General features: G+C 44.9%; 1 protein-coding gene across 8 annotated transcripts in view; it reads left to right on the top strand.

Annotated features, from left to right (window-relative positions):
• FEZ1 (fasciculation and elongation protein zeta 1) overlaps positions 1-14326 on the top strand; it is a 140201-nt gene that overhangs the window by 124869 nt on the left and 1006 nt on the right. For 5 of the 8 annotated variants that reach the window (XM_077249590.1, XM_077249589.1, XM_077249595.1 and 2 more), the window contains 4 exons: positions 4357-4631; positions 4806-4886; positions 6609-6684; positions 6829-6894. In XM_077249590.1, the coding sequence (XP_077105705.1) occupies positions 4357-4631; positions 4806-4886; positions 6609-6684; positions 6829-6894 (498 nt within the window). The remainder of the gene's footprint in view (positions 1-4356; positions 4632-4805; positions 4887-6608; positions 6685-6828; positions 6895-14326) is intronic. The other 3 variants (XM_077249596.1, XM_077249591.1, XM_077249597.1) reach the window with 1 other exon arrangement.

Genomic DNA, 14326 nt, shown 5'->3' with positions numbered 1-14326 from the left:
ATCTATCTATCTATCTATCCGTGTGTAATGGAGTGTGGGTTGGACAAATGTAAAAGAGGAGGTTGGACAGAAATGACATCACAAATCTTTTTGAAGCTAGAGGAGGGAGGGGTTGGGTGTGTTTTGGAGTGGGTGTGGTGAGTTCGTGCTTAGTGGCAGTGCAAATCATCACGGAACTTGTAGTATTAGGGTATGTGTCCACGTTCAGGAAACGCTGCGTTTTTGACGCTGCGTTTTTCCGCAGCGTCAAAAACGCAGCGTCCAGATGTTACAGCATAGTGGAGGGGATTTAATGAAATCCCGACTCCACTATGCGTTAAAAAACGCATGCGTTTTTGCCGCGAAAACGCACATGCGGTGCGTTTTTTCAAAACGCAGCATGTTGCTACAATGAGCAAAACACGCAGGAACACCGCAGGTGACCTGCCAGTGACCTCAGGTGCAGTGTTGGTCAGGATTTTACTTGCATAAAATCCTGACCAAAGCCTGAAGCAAACCTGAACGTGGACACATACCCTAAGAGTATGTGTCCACGTTCAGGATTGCATCAGGATTTGGTCAGGATTTTCCATCAGTATTTGTAAGCCAAAACCAGGACTGGAACAATTAGAGGAAAAGTATAATAGAAACATATGCTCCACTTCTGTATTTATCACCCAGTCCTGGTTTTGGCTTACAAATACTGATGGAAAATCCTGACCAAATCCTGATGCAATCCTGAACGTGGACACATACTCTTAGGGTATGTGTCCACGTTCAGGTTTGCTTCAGGCTTTGGTCAGGATTTTATGCAAGTAAAATCCTGACCAAAACTGCACCTGAGGTCACTGGCAGGTCACCTGCGGTGTTCCTGCGTGTTTTGCTCATTGTAGCAACATGCTGCGTTTTGAAAAAACGCACCGCATGTGCGTTTTCGCGGCAAAAACGCATGCGTTTTTTAACGCATAGTGGAGTCGGGATTTCATGAAATCCCCTCCACTATGCTGTAACATCTGGACGCTGCGTTTTTGACGCTGCGGAAAAACGCAGCGTCAAAAACACAGCGTTTCCTGAACGTGGACACATACCCTAACTCAGGAGAAAGGAAGTTGTCGATTAACCCCATGAGAGCTGGATCCAGCACTGAAGATGTGCTGCTACAGCATGATAAAAGGTAATATTGCTAAAATAAACACAGTGGATGTTTTCAGTGGCACATAATAGCAAGATTTATGAAAAAAAAAAAATTATTGTAGTGGACAACTTCTTTAATGCAAATCACAGTGACGTGGCCCAGCCGTAGTGACATGTATGCGGCGTGTAGACGGATCCCAACCGTATATCCATCCCTATTATACTCTGTACTACCACCCTACAAACAGGTAATTTCAGTCACAGCGCCCCCTGGTGGCTCGCTAGTGGAACACACTGTAGCACATTGTTACTACGATTACTAATATCCTGCAAAAAGACAGAAAGAGATGAACACAAAAACCCCAAACCAAACACCACCTTACCTCAATATGAAAGATTATTTGGTGCCTTATTTTATGTCATTAGCAGATATATTAGGGACTTATCAAACTTTTTGAACAAATTAATAATATATATTTACAGTGGAGAAATTAAGTATTTGATCCGCTGCCGATTTTGTATGTTTTCCCACAAAGAATTGAGAGGTCTGCAATTTTTATCGTAGGTACATTTCACCTGTGAGACACAGAATCTAAAAATAAAAGCCAGAAAAACACATTGTAGGATTGTTACACAAATAATTTGCATTTATTGCATGAAATAAGTATTCGATCACCGATCAACAAGAATTCTGCCTCTCACAGACCTGATAGTTTTTCTGTAGAAGCCTCCTACTCTGCACTCATTACCTGTATTAATTGCCTGTTTGAACTTGTTACCTGTATAAAAGACACCTGTCCTCACAATCACACACCAACCTCTCCACCATGGCCAAGACCAAAGAGCTGTCTAAGGACACCAGGGACAAAATTGTAGACCTGCACAAGGCTGGGATGGGCTACAGGACAATAGGCAAGCAGCTTGGTGAGAAGGCAACAACTGTTGGTAGAGTTATTAAAAAAAAACAAAAAACGGAAGAAACATAAGATGGCACAAGGTAAGAAACAAAGCTCTGACTGCACAGCTGCTGCTGGACCATACACAGATAACAGTCACTTTAGCGCTGAACCAGGATCCAGGGTCACGGTCGAGGTGCTCGCAGGAATAAGGGTGAATCCACAGCAATGAACAGAAGAATGCGGCAACACTCACCAATCCAGATGCAAAACTTTTATTGAAGACTCTTAGACAGACATCTCAAACGCGGTCCGGGACGGTGAACCAGGAAGGAGGTGAGCAGGATGTGACGACGGCCGTTTCGCGCTTATGTCAGCGCTTCAACGGGTCCCGTTGAAGCGCTGACGTAAGCGCGAAACGGCCGTCGTCACATCCTGCTCACCTCCTTCCTGGTTCACCGTCCCGGACCGCGTTTGAGATGTCTGTCTAAGAGTCTTCAATAAAAGTTTTGCATCTGGATCGGTGAGTGTTGCCGCATTCTTCTGTCCATTGCTGAAGAAACATAAGATGACTGTCAATCTTCCTTGGTCTGGGGCTCCTTGCAAGATCTCCCCTCATGGAGTAAGGATGATTCTGAGAAAGATCAGGAATCAGCCCAGAACTACACGGGAGGACCTGGTCGATGACCTGAAGAAAACTAGGACCACACCATGCCATCATGGATTAATATCCTGCAGGGCACACAAGGTCCTCCTGCTCATGCCAGCACATGTCCAGGCCCATTTGAAGTTCACCAATGATCATCTGGATGATCCAGAGGAGACATGGGAGAAGGTCATGTGGTCAGATGACACCAAAATAGAACTTTTTGGTATCGACGCCACTCGCAGTGTTTGGAGAAAGAAGGAGGATGAGTACAAGAACACCGTCCCAACTGTGAAGCATGGTGGAGAAACCTAATTCTTGGGGGGGGATGCTTTTCTGCAAAGGGGACAGGACGACTTCACCGTATTGAAGGAAGGATGGATGGGTCACGTATCACGAGATTCTGGCCAACAACCTCCTTTCCTCATTAAGAGCATTGAAGTTGGTTCGTGGCTGGGTGTTCCAGCATGACAATGACCTGAAACACACATCCAGGGCAACTAAGGAGTGGCTCTGTAAAAAGCCTGGAGTGCCCTAGCCAGTCTCCAGACCTGAACCCAATAGAAAATCTTTGGAAGGAGCTGAAACTCAATGTTGCCCAGCGACAGCCCCGAAACCTGAAATATCTGGAGAAGATCTGTATGGAGGAGGGGGCCAAAACCCCTGCTGCAGTGTGTGCAAACCTGGTCAAGAACCACAGGAAACGTCTGACCTCTAATTACAAACAAAGGTTTCTGTACAAATATTAAGTTCTGTTTTTCTATTGTATGAAATACTTGTTTCATGCAATAAAATGCAAACTAATTATGCACAAATCATACAATGTGGATTTTTTTTTCGTTAAGATTCTGTCTCTCACAGGTGAAGTGTACCTACTATTAAAATTACCAACCTCTCCATTCTTTGTAGATGGGAAAGCTTTCAAAATCGGCAGTGTATCAAATACTTAATCTCCACACTGTATATGTAGATATATATACGTATTAACCACACAGCCTTTGAGATGAGAATTGGTTGCATGCACAGTAACATGCTGAAAACTGTACTGGAAAAAAAGACTTCTGATGCCGATTCTCATATGCTAAATGTGAAAGTCCTATGGTGCCATTCTAAGACCAAGTTCACTATTTACTATTCACTAAGTTAAAACCAGCAGTGGGTGATAAATACAGAAGTGGTGACGGGTGTCTGTTGAACTTTTCCTCTATTTGTTCCACTCCTGATTTTGTCTTACAAATACTGATGTCAAATATTGACCAAATACTGATCATGTGAACGTGGCCTTCACGAATGGCACCTGATGACCTTCACATTCAGCATATGAGAATTGGCATCAGAAGTCTTTTTTTTTTTTTGTCCAGTTTTCAGCGTGTTATTGTGCATGCAACTAATTCTCATCTGAAGGGCTGCATGTTAAATGTGTGTATATATCTATATGTACATACTGTATATTATTTATTTTGTCAACAAGTTTGGAAAGACCCCAATATATCTGCTATAATGACGTGATAAAATACGGCCTGAATGTGGCCTAACAGAGGGAAGAGCGGTTTTGGAATTATGTGGACCAGAATGACCATGCTTGGGTGGCTGTGAACTCGCCCACACATCCACATAACAAAGGGCTATTGCTTTCTACTTCGTAATATAGAAGAAGCTGTAGCATAACATTTCTTGTGTTTCCGCATCTGTCCCATCCAGCAGGTCTGCAGCACATGAGCATGGAGGAGCTGATGCAGTTACTGGAGCGAGTGGAGCGAGCCATCTGCGACTATTCTGAAGAGCTGGTGCAGCATCTTGCTCGGCGGGATGAGCTGGAGTTTGAGAAAGAGGTGAAGAATTCGTTCATCACGGCGCTGCTGGAAGTGCAGAACAAGCAGAAGGAGCAGAGAGAGCTGGTGAAGAAGAGGAGGAAAGAGAAGGGCCTCAGTCTGCAGAGCAGCCGCTCCGAGAGAAACGGACAGATGCCCATGAAGGTACCAGGGCGACCGGGGGAGGGTGAAAACGAAAAATGACCAGATAGGAGTAGCGTCATTATTCTCCACTCACCGAGCACAGGCCAAGTTCATCTGTATAGTAAATGTATTACTCTTAATAGTGATGTTTCTCACTACTGTGCACCTTGAGACTAAAGCTCTGCTCTTCTACAGCGTTTCAGCATGGAGGGGATCTCCAATATTCTGCAGACAGGAATCAGACAAACATTTGGTAATTCAGGGAACGAGAAGCAGGTGAGTCCCATTGTGCTCAATGCTCAGCTCCTGAGTGTGCGCTCACGTGTCTGATGGCTGCTGCCATTTTTCGTAATTCTTAAAAGCAGATTTATCACCAGATTGCACAACACATTTTTAAATACATTTTTTAGTCCTGAGAAGACTGGTGTACTTTAAAAATCCCCGTCAGAATGGCTGTAAAAATAATTTCTGAAAGTTAAAAACATAATTTCCGCTCTCCCAGCTTTAGGGCTGTCCCACACGTCCAGATAATTCCGGTACCGGAATAAATCGGTACCGGAGTTATCCGTGTCCGTGTGCCTGGGAACTCACGGAGGCCATACATGCGGCACACGTGTGCCGCCCGTATGGCGAGTGGGTACCACACGGAGCGTGTGGTACCCACTCTGCATGGTGCTGAAGCTGCGATTCATATCTTCCCTGCAGCAGCGTTTGCTGTAGAGAAAATATGAAGAATAGTGTTAAAAATAAAGATTTAGGTGTCCGCCGCCCCCCCACCCCCTGTGCGCCCCCCGCTGGTCAGAAAATACTTACCCGCTCCCTCGCTGCTTCCTGGTCTGGCCGCGGCTTCTCCTGCATGCGGTCACGTGGGGCCGATCATTTACAGTCATGAATATGTGGCTCCACCTCCCATAGGGGCGGAGCCGACTATTCATGATTGTAAATGATCGGCCCCACGTGACCGCATACAGTAGGAGGCGCGGCCAGACCAGGAAGGAGCGAGGGAGCGGGTGAGTATTTTCTGACCAGCGGGGGGGGGGGGGGGGGCGCACAGGGGGTGGGGGGGCGGCGGACACCTAAATCTTTATTTTTAACACTATTCTTCATATTTTCTCTACAGCAAATGCTGCTGCAGAGAGGATATGAATCGCGGCTTCAGCACCATGTGGGGGGGACAGCGCTTACTGTAGCGCTGTCTCCTGCACGCACACGGACCCCAGACGGAGAATGTCCGTGTGAGGTCCGTGTTTTACGCGGACCCATTGACTCTATTGGGTCCGTGTAAAACGTGCGCTCCCACGAACACTGACATGTCTCCGTGTTTGGCACACGGAGACACGGTCCGCAAAAAATCAATGACATCTGCACAGATGCATTGATTTTTATGGGTCTACGTGTGTCAGTGTCTCCGGTACGTGAGGAAACTGTCACCTCACGTACCGGAATCACTGACGTGTGAAACCGGCCTTAGTGGCAGCTCCTCGGTGTGACCTGCAGCTTGTACTGAGAAGTGTGAGATTTTAGACAGTCAGGTTTGATGAGACTCTTTAGCTGAAATGGATTTTCATAGTAAGCATACCAGCATCATCAGGTCCTAGTTTCTTTTAATAACGTATGTGGTTTACAGTTGGAAATATCCACTTTAAGGGCTCCTTCTCACTTGCATGAAATACGTCCGAGTCTCGCAGGTTAAAACCCTGCTCTGGTGCCGGCACTCCAGAGCGGAGCGTGCAGCTCCATGTATTGCTGTGCGGCTGCACGCTCCGCTCTGGAGTGCTGGCACCAGAGCAGGGTTTTAACCTGCGAGACTCGGACGTATTTCTTGCAAGTAAGAAGGAGCCCTTAAGCTGAATAAGGCATCCAGTGCACAGATTAGTCCCAAATTCCTGAATCACCAGATAGTAAATTGTAAGCTGGACGGAGCATGTAAAAAGTAATGGTCACATACAGGACGTTTGATTGTGAAGTGTAATGTGTGAACATGATCTTCTCTCGCAGTATCTGAATACAGTCATCCCTTATGAGAAGAAAGCGACACCCCCGACAGTGGAGGACCTGCAGATGCTGACTAACAGTAAGCCTGCCCCCTAGTGGCGACTTATATTCCCAGTAATGGCCACAGATCCGCAGCATCAATGTCTATACACACTAGACCTTTGTTACAGTGATCATTTTCCTGTACTAACACCATGGCTTTCTGTGTTTTCTGTCCCCGCAGTATTGTTTGCGATGAAAGAAGACAGTGAGAAGGTCCCGATGCTATTAACGGACTACATATTAAAAGGTAAAGTTCTTCTCCTGCCTTACTAGTGTAGAAAGAAATAAAAGGATGCGGTAAGAATAGACCGTCGTCTATTGCATAGAGGTTGGGCTGTAAATATCAGCTCTATTTAGGACTAATGGTGCCGTGGTTAGAAGTCTCGAGCTCCCTGCTGTTCATGTGTCCACGCTTCATCTCCTCGAGTATTAAATATTATCACACGATTCATCATTTCTTGGGCCCTGTTCACATCACGCTTCTGGTCCTCCGCACTTCAAGGTCAATAGTAGGTATTACAGGTATACATTTCATTCCGTGTGACTTCCCTTACGTCAGCGCAGTCCATCCTGCTATTCTGTAATGAAAAGCGGTTGTTTTATTTTTTCCATTCTAGATAATTGATGACCTATGCAAACACAACACTTTACGTATATTAGACATACACTTATACGCTTTGTTTCTCCTTCCAAAATGGAGTTATATCTTAAATGTTACTCCGTCTTTATGCCACAAATGTCCTCCAATATCTGCAAACTTTTTTCCTTTATATTTACTGAGAGTGAACATCCCCTTTAAGGGGTTAAAGTGGTTCCTAAGGAGTGTAAAGTACAATTACAAATTCACTAGTACTTCACCCCCCTGGATCCAGCGGTTCCTAGAGTGGTGACGTCGAGAGCACAAGTCACCGAGCTCAGCATTGTGTCGTCAACCTGCGGCCGATCTGAGCGTCACAACACCAGAGTCACAGTATTGGTGGGAAGCCGGATCGCAGGAGAGAACCTAGTAGTTTATTATGTTATGTACACCTCCCAATTTGGGGAGCATTTTACTGAAAGTAGACGTACCAGCCAGGTGATTTTTAATTTGTGTTTTGTTTTCTTCCCCTTCAACAAAGAGGAAGAACCTTTGTTTTCTGTTGCCAGAGGCTTAGGTTTTTTTTTACAGGAGAAGTTGTAATTTTGCTTAACATTTATTTTATCATATAATGTGTTGTAGACAACAACAAAAAGTCCAAGTGGGATGAAATGTTAAAATTCTGTTTGCTGATCATTGCTCAATAAAATGACTTAGAAACACGATTCTCCCCGTCAATAAGATTATGACAAATATTACCAAACGTGTTTTTTTTTTTGTTTTTTTTTTAAGTGGTTAAAAAAAATAATTGATCTCTGTCATAATTTTTTGAGATGTAGCATCTTAATATTTCCACTGCTGGAGGTCACGCTTTTGCTTGTCAAGCCTACTGTTTTATTGATATGGGTTTGGTGTAGATATGACAATTTCATCGCTTATTTTTAGGGCATTGTAGTGCCCAAAACAGCAACACAATTCTGGCATTTTGTTTTGCCTCTTTTTGGTGTTTACTGTACAAGTTAATTTTATATTTTCATAGCTAGAACTTTTCCGGATGCAGCGATACCATATCTTAATTTTTTTTAAATTTATGTTTATGTTTAATGAGGGGAAAAAAGCATTCCCATCCTTACGCAGAGATTGTTGGAGTAAGAGGCGCCAAGTTCATTTCGAAGCGCGCACCTCCTAATGAATTTAGCACATTTTATGGCGGCCTTGTGTCAGAGACAGGAGTGCATCAGTCATGGACTTGGGGGATATTTCTGCTATAATTAACTCTACTTTTGTTTGTAAATTACCGCAAATTTGTTGGATTGTGTTGCACATGTTGCGGATTCTCTGCGGATCCGTAGCGTTTTTTGCAGTGCAGAAACGCTGCAGATCCGCAATTGATTTACAGTACAATGTAAATCAATGAGAAAAAAAAATGCTGTGCACACGTTGCGGAAAATCCGCTGCGGAAACGCTGCGGTTTAAAAGAAGTAGCATGTCACTTCTTTTTTGTGAATCTGCAGCGTTTTTGTACCCCTTCCATTATAGAAAACCACAGGGGTAAAAAAACGCAGCAAATCCACAAGAAAACCGCAGCAAAAACGCACAAAAAACACTGCGGAACCGCACAAAAAACCGCAGGTGCGTTTCCTGCCAGGAGAGGCAGAATCCGCACCAGAAATTCCAAAGCCTAATCCGCAACGTGTGCACATAGCCTTAAACTTCACCCACTTCTCAAAATATGCTGAGACTGGAGTAAGGGTATGTGCACACGATGCAGATTTAGTGCAGAACTGCAGCAGATTTTTCTGCTGCAGAACTGCACTGTGATTTACAGTACAATGTAAATCAATGTGAAAAAAAAAAGCTGCTCATGCACATGGTGCAGAAAAATCTGCGCAGAAACGCTGCAGATTTCAAAGAAGTTCTGCTGCGTTTCTGCACCCCTCCATGATAAAAATCTGCACTGGTAAAATCTGCACAGAAACTGCATCAAATCTGCACCTGCGTTTTCTGCCAGGAGATGCAGATTTAGTGCAGAAAATTCTGCACCACATTTCCTACGTGTGCACATAGCCTTAGAATCACAAAAGTTGCAATTTTTTTTTGTGGGGCTGTCTGTTGCACAAAACTTTTGCAATAGTTTCACAAAAGTTTTCTTTCCCACACTGATGAATCGGGCCTATATTCCAAAAGTAGAAACAATACGTGATGTGAACAGGACCTTGCTTGCTGGGTAGTATATATATCATTTTGCATATCTGTATATTTTATTATCTCACACATGCACACCTTTAGGCTGTTGATCATTATTTCAGGTCGGTGCCGTTATACTGATTACACTGATACCTGTGATCAGGATTGCGCTCAGTGACTGCAGACAGTGTCAGGTCGGTGCCGTTATACTGATTACACTGATACCTGTGATCAGGATTATACTCAGTAACTACAGTGTCAGGTCGGTGCCGTTATACTGATTACACTGATACCTGTGATCAGGATTGTGCTCAGTGACTACAGGCAGTGTCAGGTCGGTGCCGTTATACTGGTTACACTCTGATACCTGTGATCAGGATTGTGCTCAGTAACTACAGACAGTCATACCTCCCAACCGTCCCGGATCCCGCGGGACTGTCCTGATTTTGACAGTCAGCCCCGAGATCCCGGGAGGGACATTAGTTGTCCCGCACTACATGCCTAGGGCGGGGACAATGCAGGGGGCGGCACCTGAGCAAGGTTTGTGGCTGTTTTTTTATTTTATTTTATTTTTGATAAAAGCTGGGTCACCTCCTGACCGACTCCGCCCCCCCGGCCGCCTCCCACCCACCCTCCTTGAAGAGGATACTCACCCTGCTCCAGCGATGGTCTCGGCTTCTGCAGTGCTCCTGAATGAGCGGTCACGTTGTACCGCTCATTATAGGTCATGAATATGCGCATATTCATGACCTTAATGAGGTATCACCTGACCGCTCACCCAGGAAGAAGGTGCTGAGCCGGGACGGAGCGAGAGGGATGGCCGCGCGGTGAGGAACAGGTAAGTATGAGGGACGGGGGACAGGGTAGGGGGGATGAAGGAGGACGGTAAGCCGCGCCATTCAAGATGGAAGCGTGGGGGGAGCGTGTGGAGAGATGAGCCATGCATACAGGAGGGGGAAATATGAGCCATGCATACAGGAGAGGGGGGGGAATATGAGCCAAGCATCATGTGGGATCATTATACAGTATGGAGAACAACTGTGTGGCCATTATACAGTATGGAGCATCATGTGCAGCCAGTATACAGTATGGAGCATCATGTGCGGTCATTATACAGTATGGAGCATCATGTGAGGTCATTATACAGTATGGAGCATCATGTGCGGTCATTATACAGTATGGAGCATCATGTGAGGTCATTATACAGTATGGAGCATCAAGTGCGGTCATTATACAGTATGGAGCATCATGTGAGGTCATTATACAGTATGGAGCATCATGTGCGGCCATTATACAGTATGGAGCATCATGTGCGGCCATTATACAGTATGGAGCATCATGTGCGGCCATTATACAGTATGGAGCATCATGTGCGGCCATTGTACAGTATGGAGCATCATGTGCGCCATTATACAGTATGGAGCATCATGTGCGGTCATTATACAGTATGGAGCATCATGTGCGGCCATTATACAGTATGGAGCATCATGTGCGGCCATTATACAGTATGGAGCATCATGTGCGGCCATTATACAGTATGGAGCATCATGTGCGGCCATTATACAGTATGGAGCATCATGTGCGGCCATTATACAGTATGGAGCATCATGTGCGGCCAGTATACAGTATGGAGCATCATGTGCGGCCATTATACAGTATGGAGCATCATGTGCGGCCATTATACAGTATGGAGCATCATGTGCGCCATTATACAGTATGGAGCATCATGTGCGGTCATTATACAGTATGGAGCATCATGTGCGGCCATTATACAGTATGGAGCATCATGTGCGGCCATTATACAGTATGGAGCATCATGTGCGGCCATTATACAGTATGGAGCATCATGTGCGGCCATTATACAGTATGGAGCATCATGTGCGGCCATTATACAGTATTGAGCATCATGTGCGGCCAGTATACAGTATGGAGCATCATGTACGGCCAGTATACAGTATGGAGCATCATGTGCGGCCAGTATACAGTATGGAGCATCATGTGCGGCCAGTATACAGTATGGAGCATCATGTGCGGCCAGTATACAGTATGGAGCATCATGTGCGGCCAGTATACAGTATGGAGCATCATGTGGGGTCATTATACAGTATGCAGCATCATGTGCGGTCATTATACAGTATTGAGCATCATGTGCGGTCATTATACAGTATTGAGCATCATGTGGGGTCATTATACAGTATGCAGCATCATGTGCGGTCATTATACAGTATGCAGCATCATGTGTGGTCATCATACAGTATGGAGCATCATGTGTGGTCATTATACAGTATGGAGCACTGTGTGGCCATATTTTTTGTTTATAATTATTGTATATGAAACAGTGTGATCAGCAGTGCTAAATGGGTGTGGTTGGGATGTGGATATGGGTGTGACTAATTATGAATGGGTGTAGTCAGAGGTGTGGCTTCAAATTTGCCGCGGCGCGCTTTGCGCCGCAAACTTTGTCCCTCTTTCCCATCTTCAAAAGTTGGGAGGCATGGACAGTATCAGGTAGGTGCCGTTATACTGATTACGCTGATACCTGTGATCAGGATTGTGCACAGTGACTACAGACAGTGTCAGGTCAGTGCCGTTATACGGATTACACTGATACCGTCAGTCAACTCATATGAACTCGAGCGTGGGAACTTTTCCTAGGCTCCAGTTCATGAGGACATCCAGCAGAGGGCGCCTCACCGCGACTCAATGCAAGTACAGATCACCCAGCTTTCCTTTCAGCACCCGGGGTTTACAGGCACGAGCGAGTGCTTTAGCACAGCTCCTGCCTGTAAAATGATTTAACCCCTTCAGATGGATTTACTTCGTGGGACGTGACAGATCAACAGAAGGTATGTATATTGTTGGTTTATTATTTTGCAGAGCGAGGGTCTTCAGGTGGATTGAGAGAGCAATAAAATATTAAAACAACCTGTGTGTTTATTTCATTAAAATACTTTTTAATAATGTGTGTTTTTTTAACCCTTTCATACAATTGGATTAATAATGGATAGGTGACATAATTGACGCCTCTCCATTATTAATCTGGCTTAATGTCACCTTACAATAGCAAGGTGGCATTAACCCTTCATTACCCCATATCCCACCGCTACACGGGAGTGGGAAGAGAGTGGCCAAGTGCCAGAATAGGCGCATCTTCCAGATGTGCCTTTTCTGGGGTGGCTGGGGGCAGATGTTTGTAGCCAGGGGGGGGCCAATAACCATGGACCCTCTCCTGGCTATTAATATCTGCACTCAGTCACTGGCTTTACCACTCTGGCGGAGAAAATTGCGCAGGAGCCCACGCCAATTTTTTCCGCCATTTAACCCTTTATTTTAGCAGCTACAGCACCCAAATTTTGCACATACACACTACTAACATTAGTAGTGTGGAATATGCAAAAAAAGGGGATATGAGATGGTTTACTGTATGTAAACCATGTCTCATATCATGTCAGGTTTGGGAAGGAGAAATGAAAAGCCGGCAATTGAATTACCGGCTTTTCACATATATCGCGCTGAATTAAATATAAATACAGAATATATATATATATATGTGTCTCAATTACATATATATATATATATATACTGTATATTATATGTTTTAACGAACATTTGAGCACATAAATCCATTAGATGTCGGTTTTGCAAACCTGCGAGAAAATATCGCAGTACGGATGCCATACGGATTACATACGGAGAATGCCATGCGCAAAATACGCTGACACACCCTGCCTACGGATGACATACGGATCACTATTTTGGGGACTTTTCTGCGTATTACGGCCGTAAAAAACGGACCGTATTTACATACGCTGAGTGTGAGGCCGGCCTTACTTGGAGGGGTGTCTTCATATGGTGCTCTGCTTAGCTATTCATCTGTATGGCTCATTACAGGTCAGCGATCCCTCAGTGACCTGCCCCCTATTTTACATCCGGAATATAATGTATTGAGACAAAAATATATACATCACATTCAGCAGGCACCTGCGCTGCAGCATGATCGCATCTATAATATGCATTAAATTATTTTATTTATATGTTTATTCTGAAAAAAAAATCTCTCAATATGGCGCCAACCACTCCTGCGCAGTAGCATCTGTCGGCGATCTGATGGATTCTACTGCACAGGTGCCACCGATGCAATCTTGGTAGAGACAATTTTTTTCCTCTAGCAAAATGGGTGCTGATGGCGCCTGCACAGCAGCATCTGTCGGATCGCTGATGCTACTGCGCAGGCACGGCCATCAGCAATCCGATAGATGCTGCTGTGCACGCGCTGCCAGCGACATTTTGATAGAGGAAATAAATTGTCTGTACCAAGATGGCACCAGCGGCGCCTGCGCAGTAGCATCTAGAGATCGCCAAGAGATGCTACTGCGCAGGCATGGCTGCGCCATTTTTTTTTTCAAAATATATGTATATCCCTAAATAAAATAATTTAATGCGTAGTATAGATACAATCATGCTGCAGTGTAGTCGCTGCCACCGGTGCCTGCCTGATGTGATTTTTTTTCTTCAATACATACTGAATATAATATGTAAACTTGGGGGCGGGTCACTGAGGGATCAGTGATCTGTCAGCAGTCTTCATTATGAATACCCAAGCAGAGCACCACATGAAGCCCCGCCCACAGCCCCGCCCCAGAGCACGAGAATCTCATTAACTGAAAATACAGATTCCACAACAACCACAAGACGGATTTCATCACCAGCTATCAGTGTAATCAGTATAACGGCACCGACCTGACACTGTCTGTAGTCACTGAGCACAATCCTTATCACAGGGGCACTTAAATGACTCCTCCTGCCCTACATTAGCATTAATTTAGACTTGTGTCCTTGTAATTTATGTGCTGTATTTATGACAAGCCACACCCTTACAGTAATGGAGATAAATGTCCATAATGATAAGACTTGC

The sequence above is a fragment of the Ranitomeya variabilis genome, chromosome 4, assembly GCF_051348905.1.
Source record: "Ranitomeya variabilis isolate aRanVar5 chromosome 4, aRanVar5.hap1, whole genome shotgun sequence".
In the NCBI taxonomy this organism is placed as follows: Eukaryota; Metazoa; Chordata; class Amphibia; order Anura; family Dendrobatidae; genus Ranitomeya; species Ranitomeya variabilis.
The sequence above is the reverse complement of the archived record's forward strand: the minus strand, read 5'-3'. Positions and strand labels throughout refer to the sequence as shown.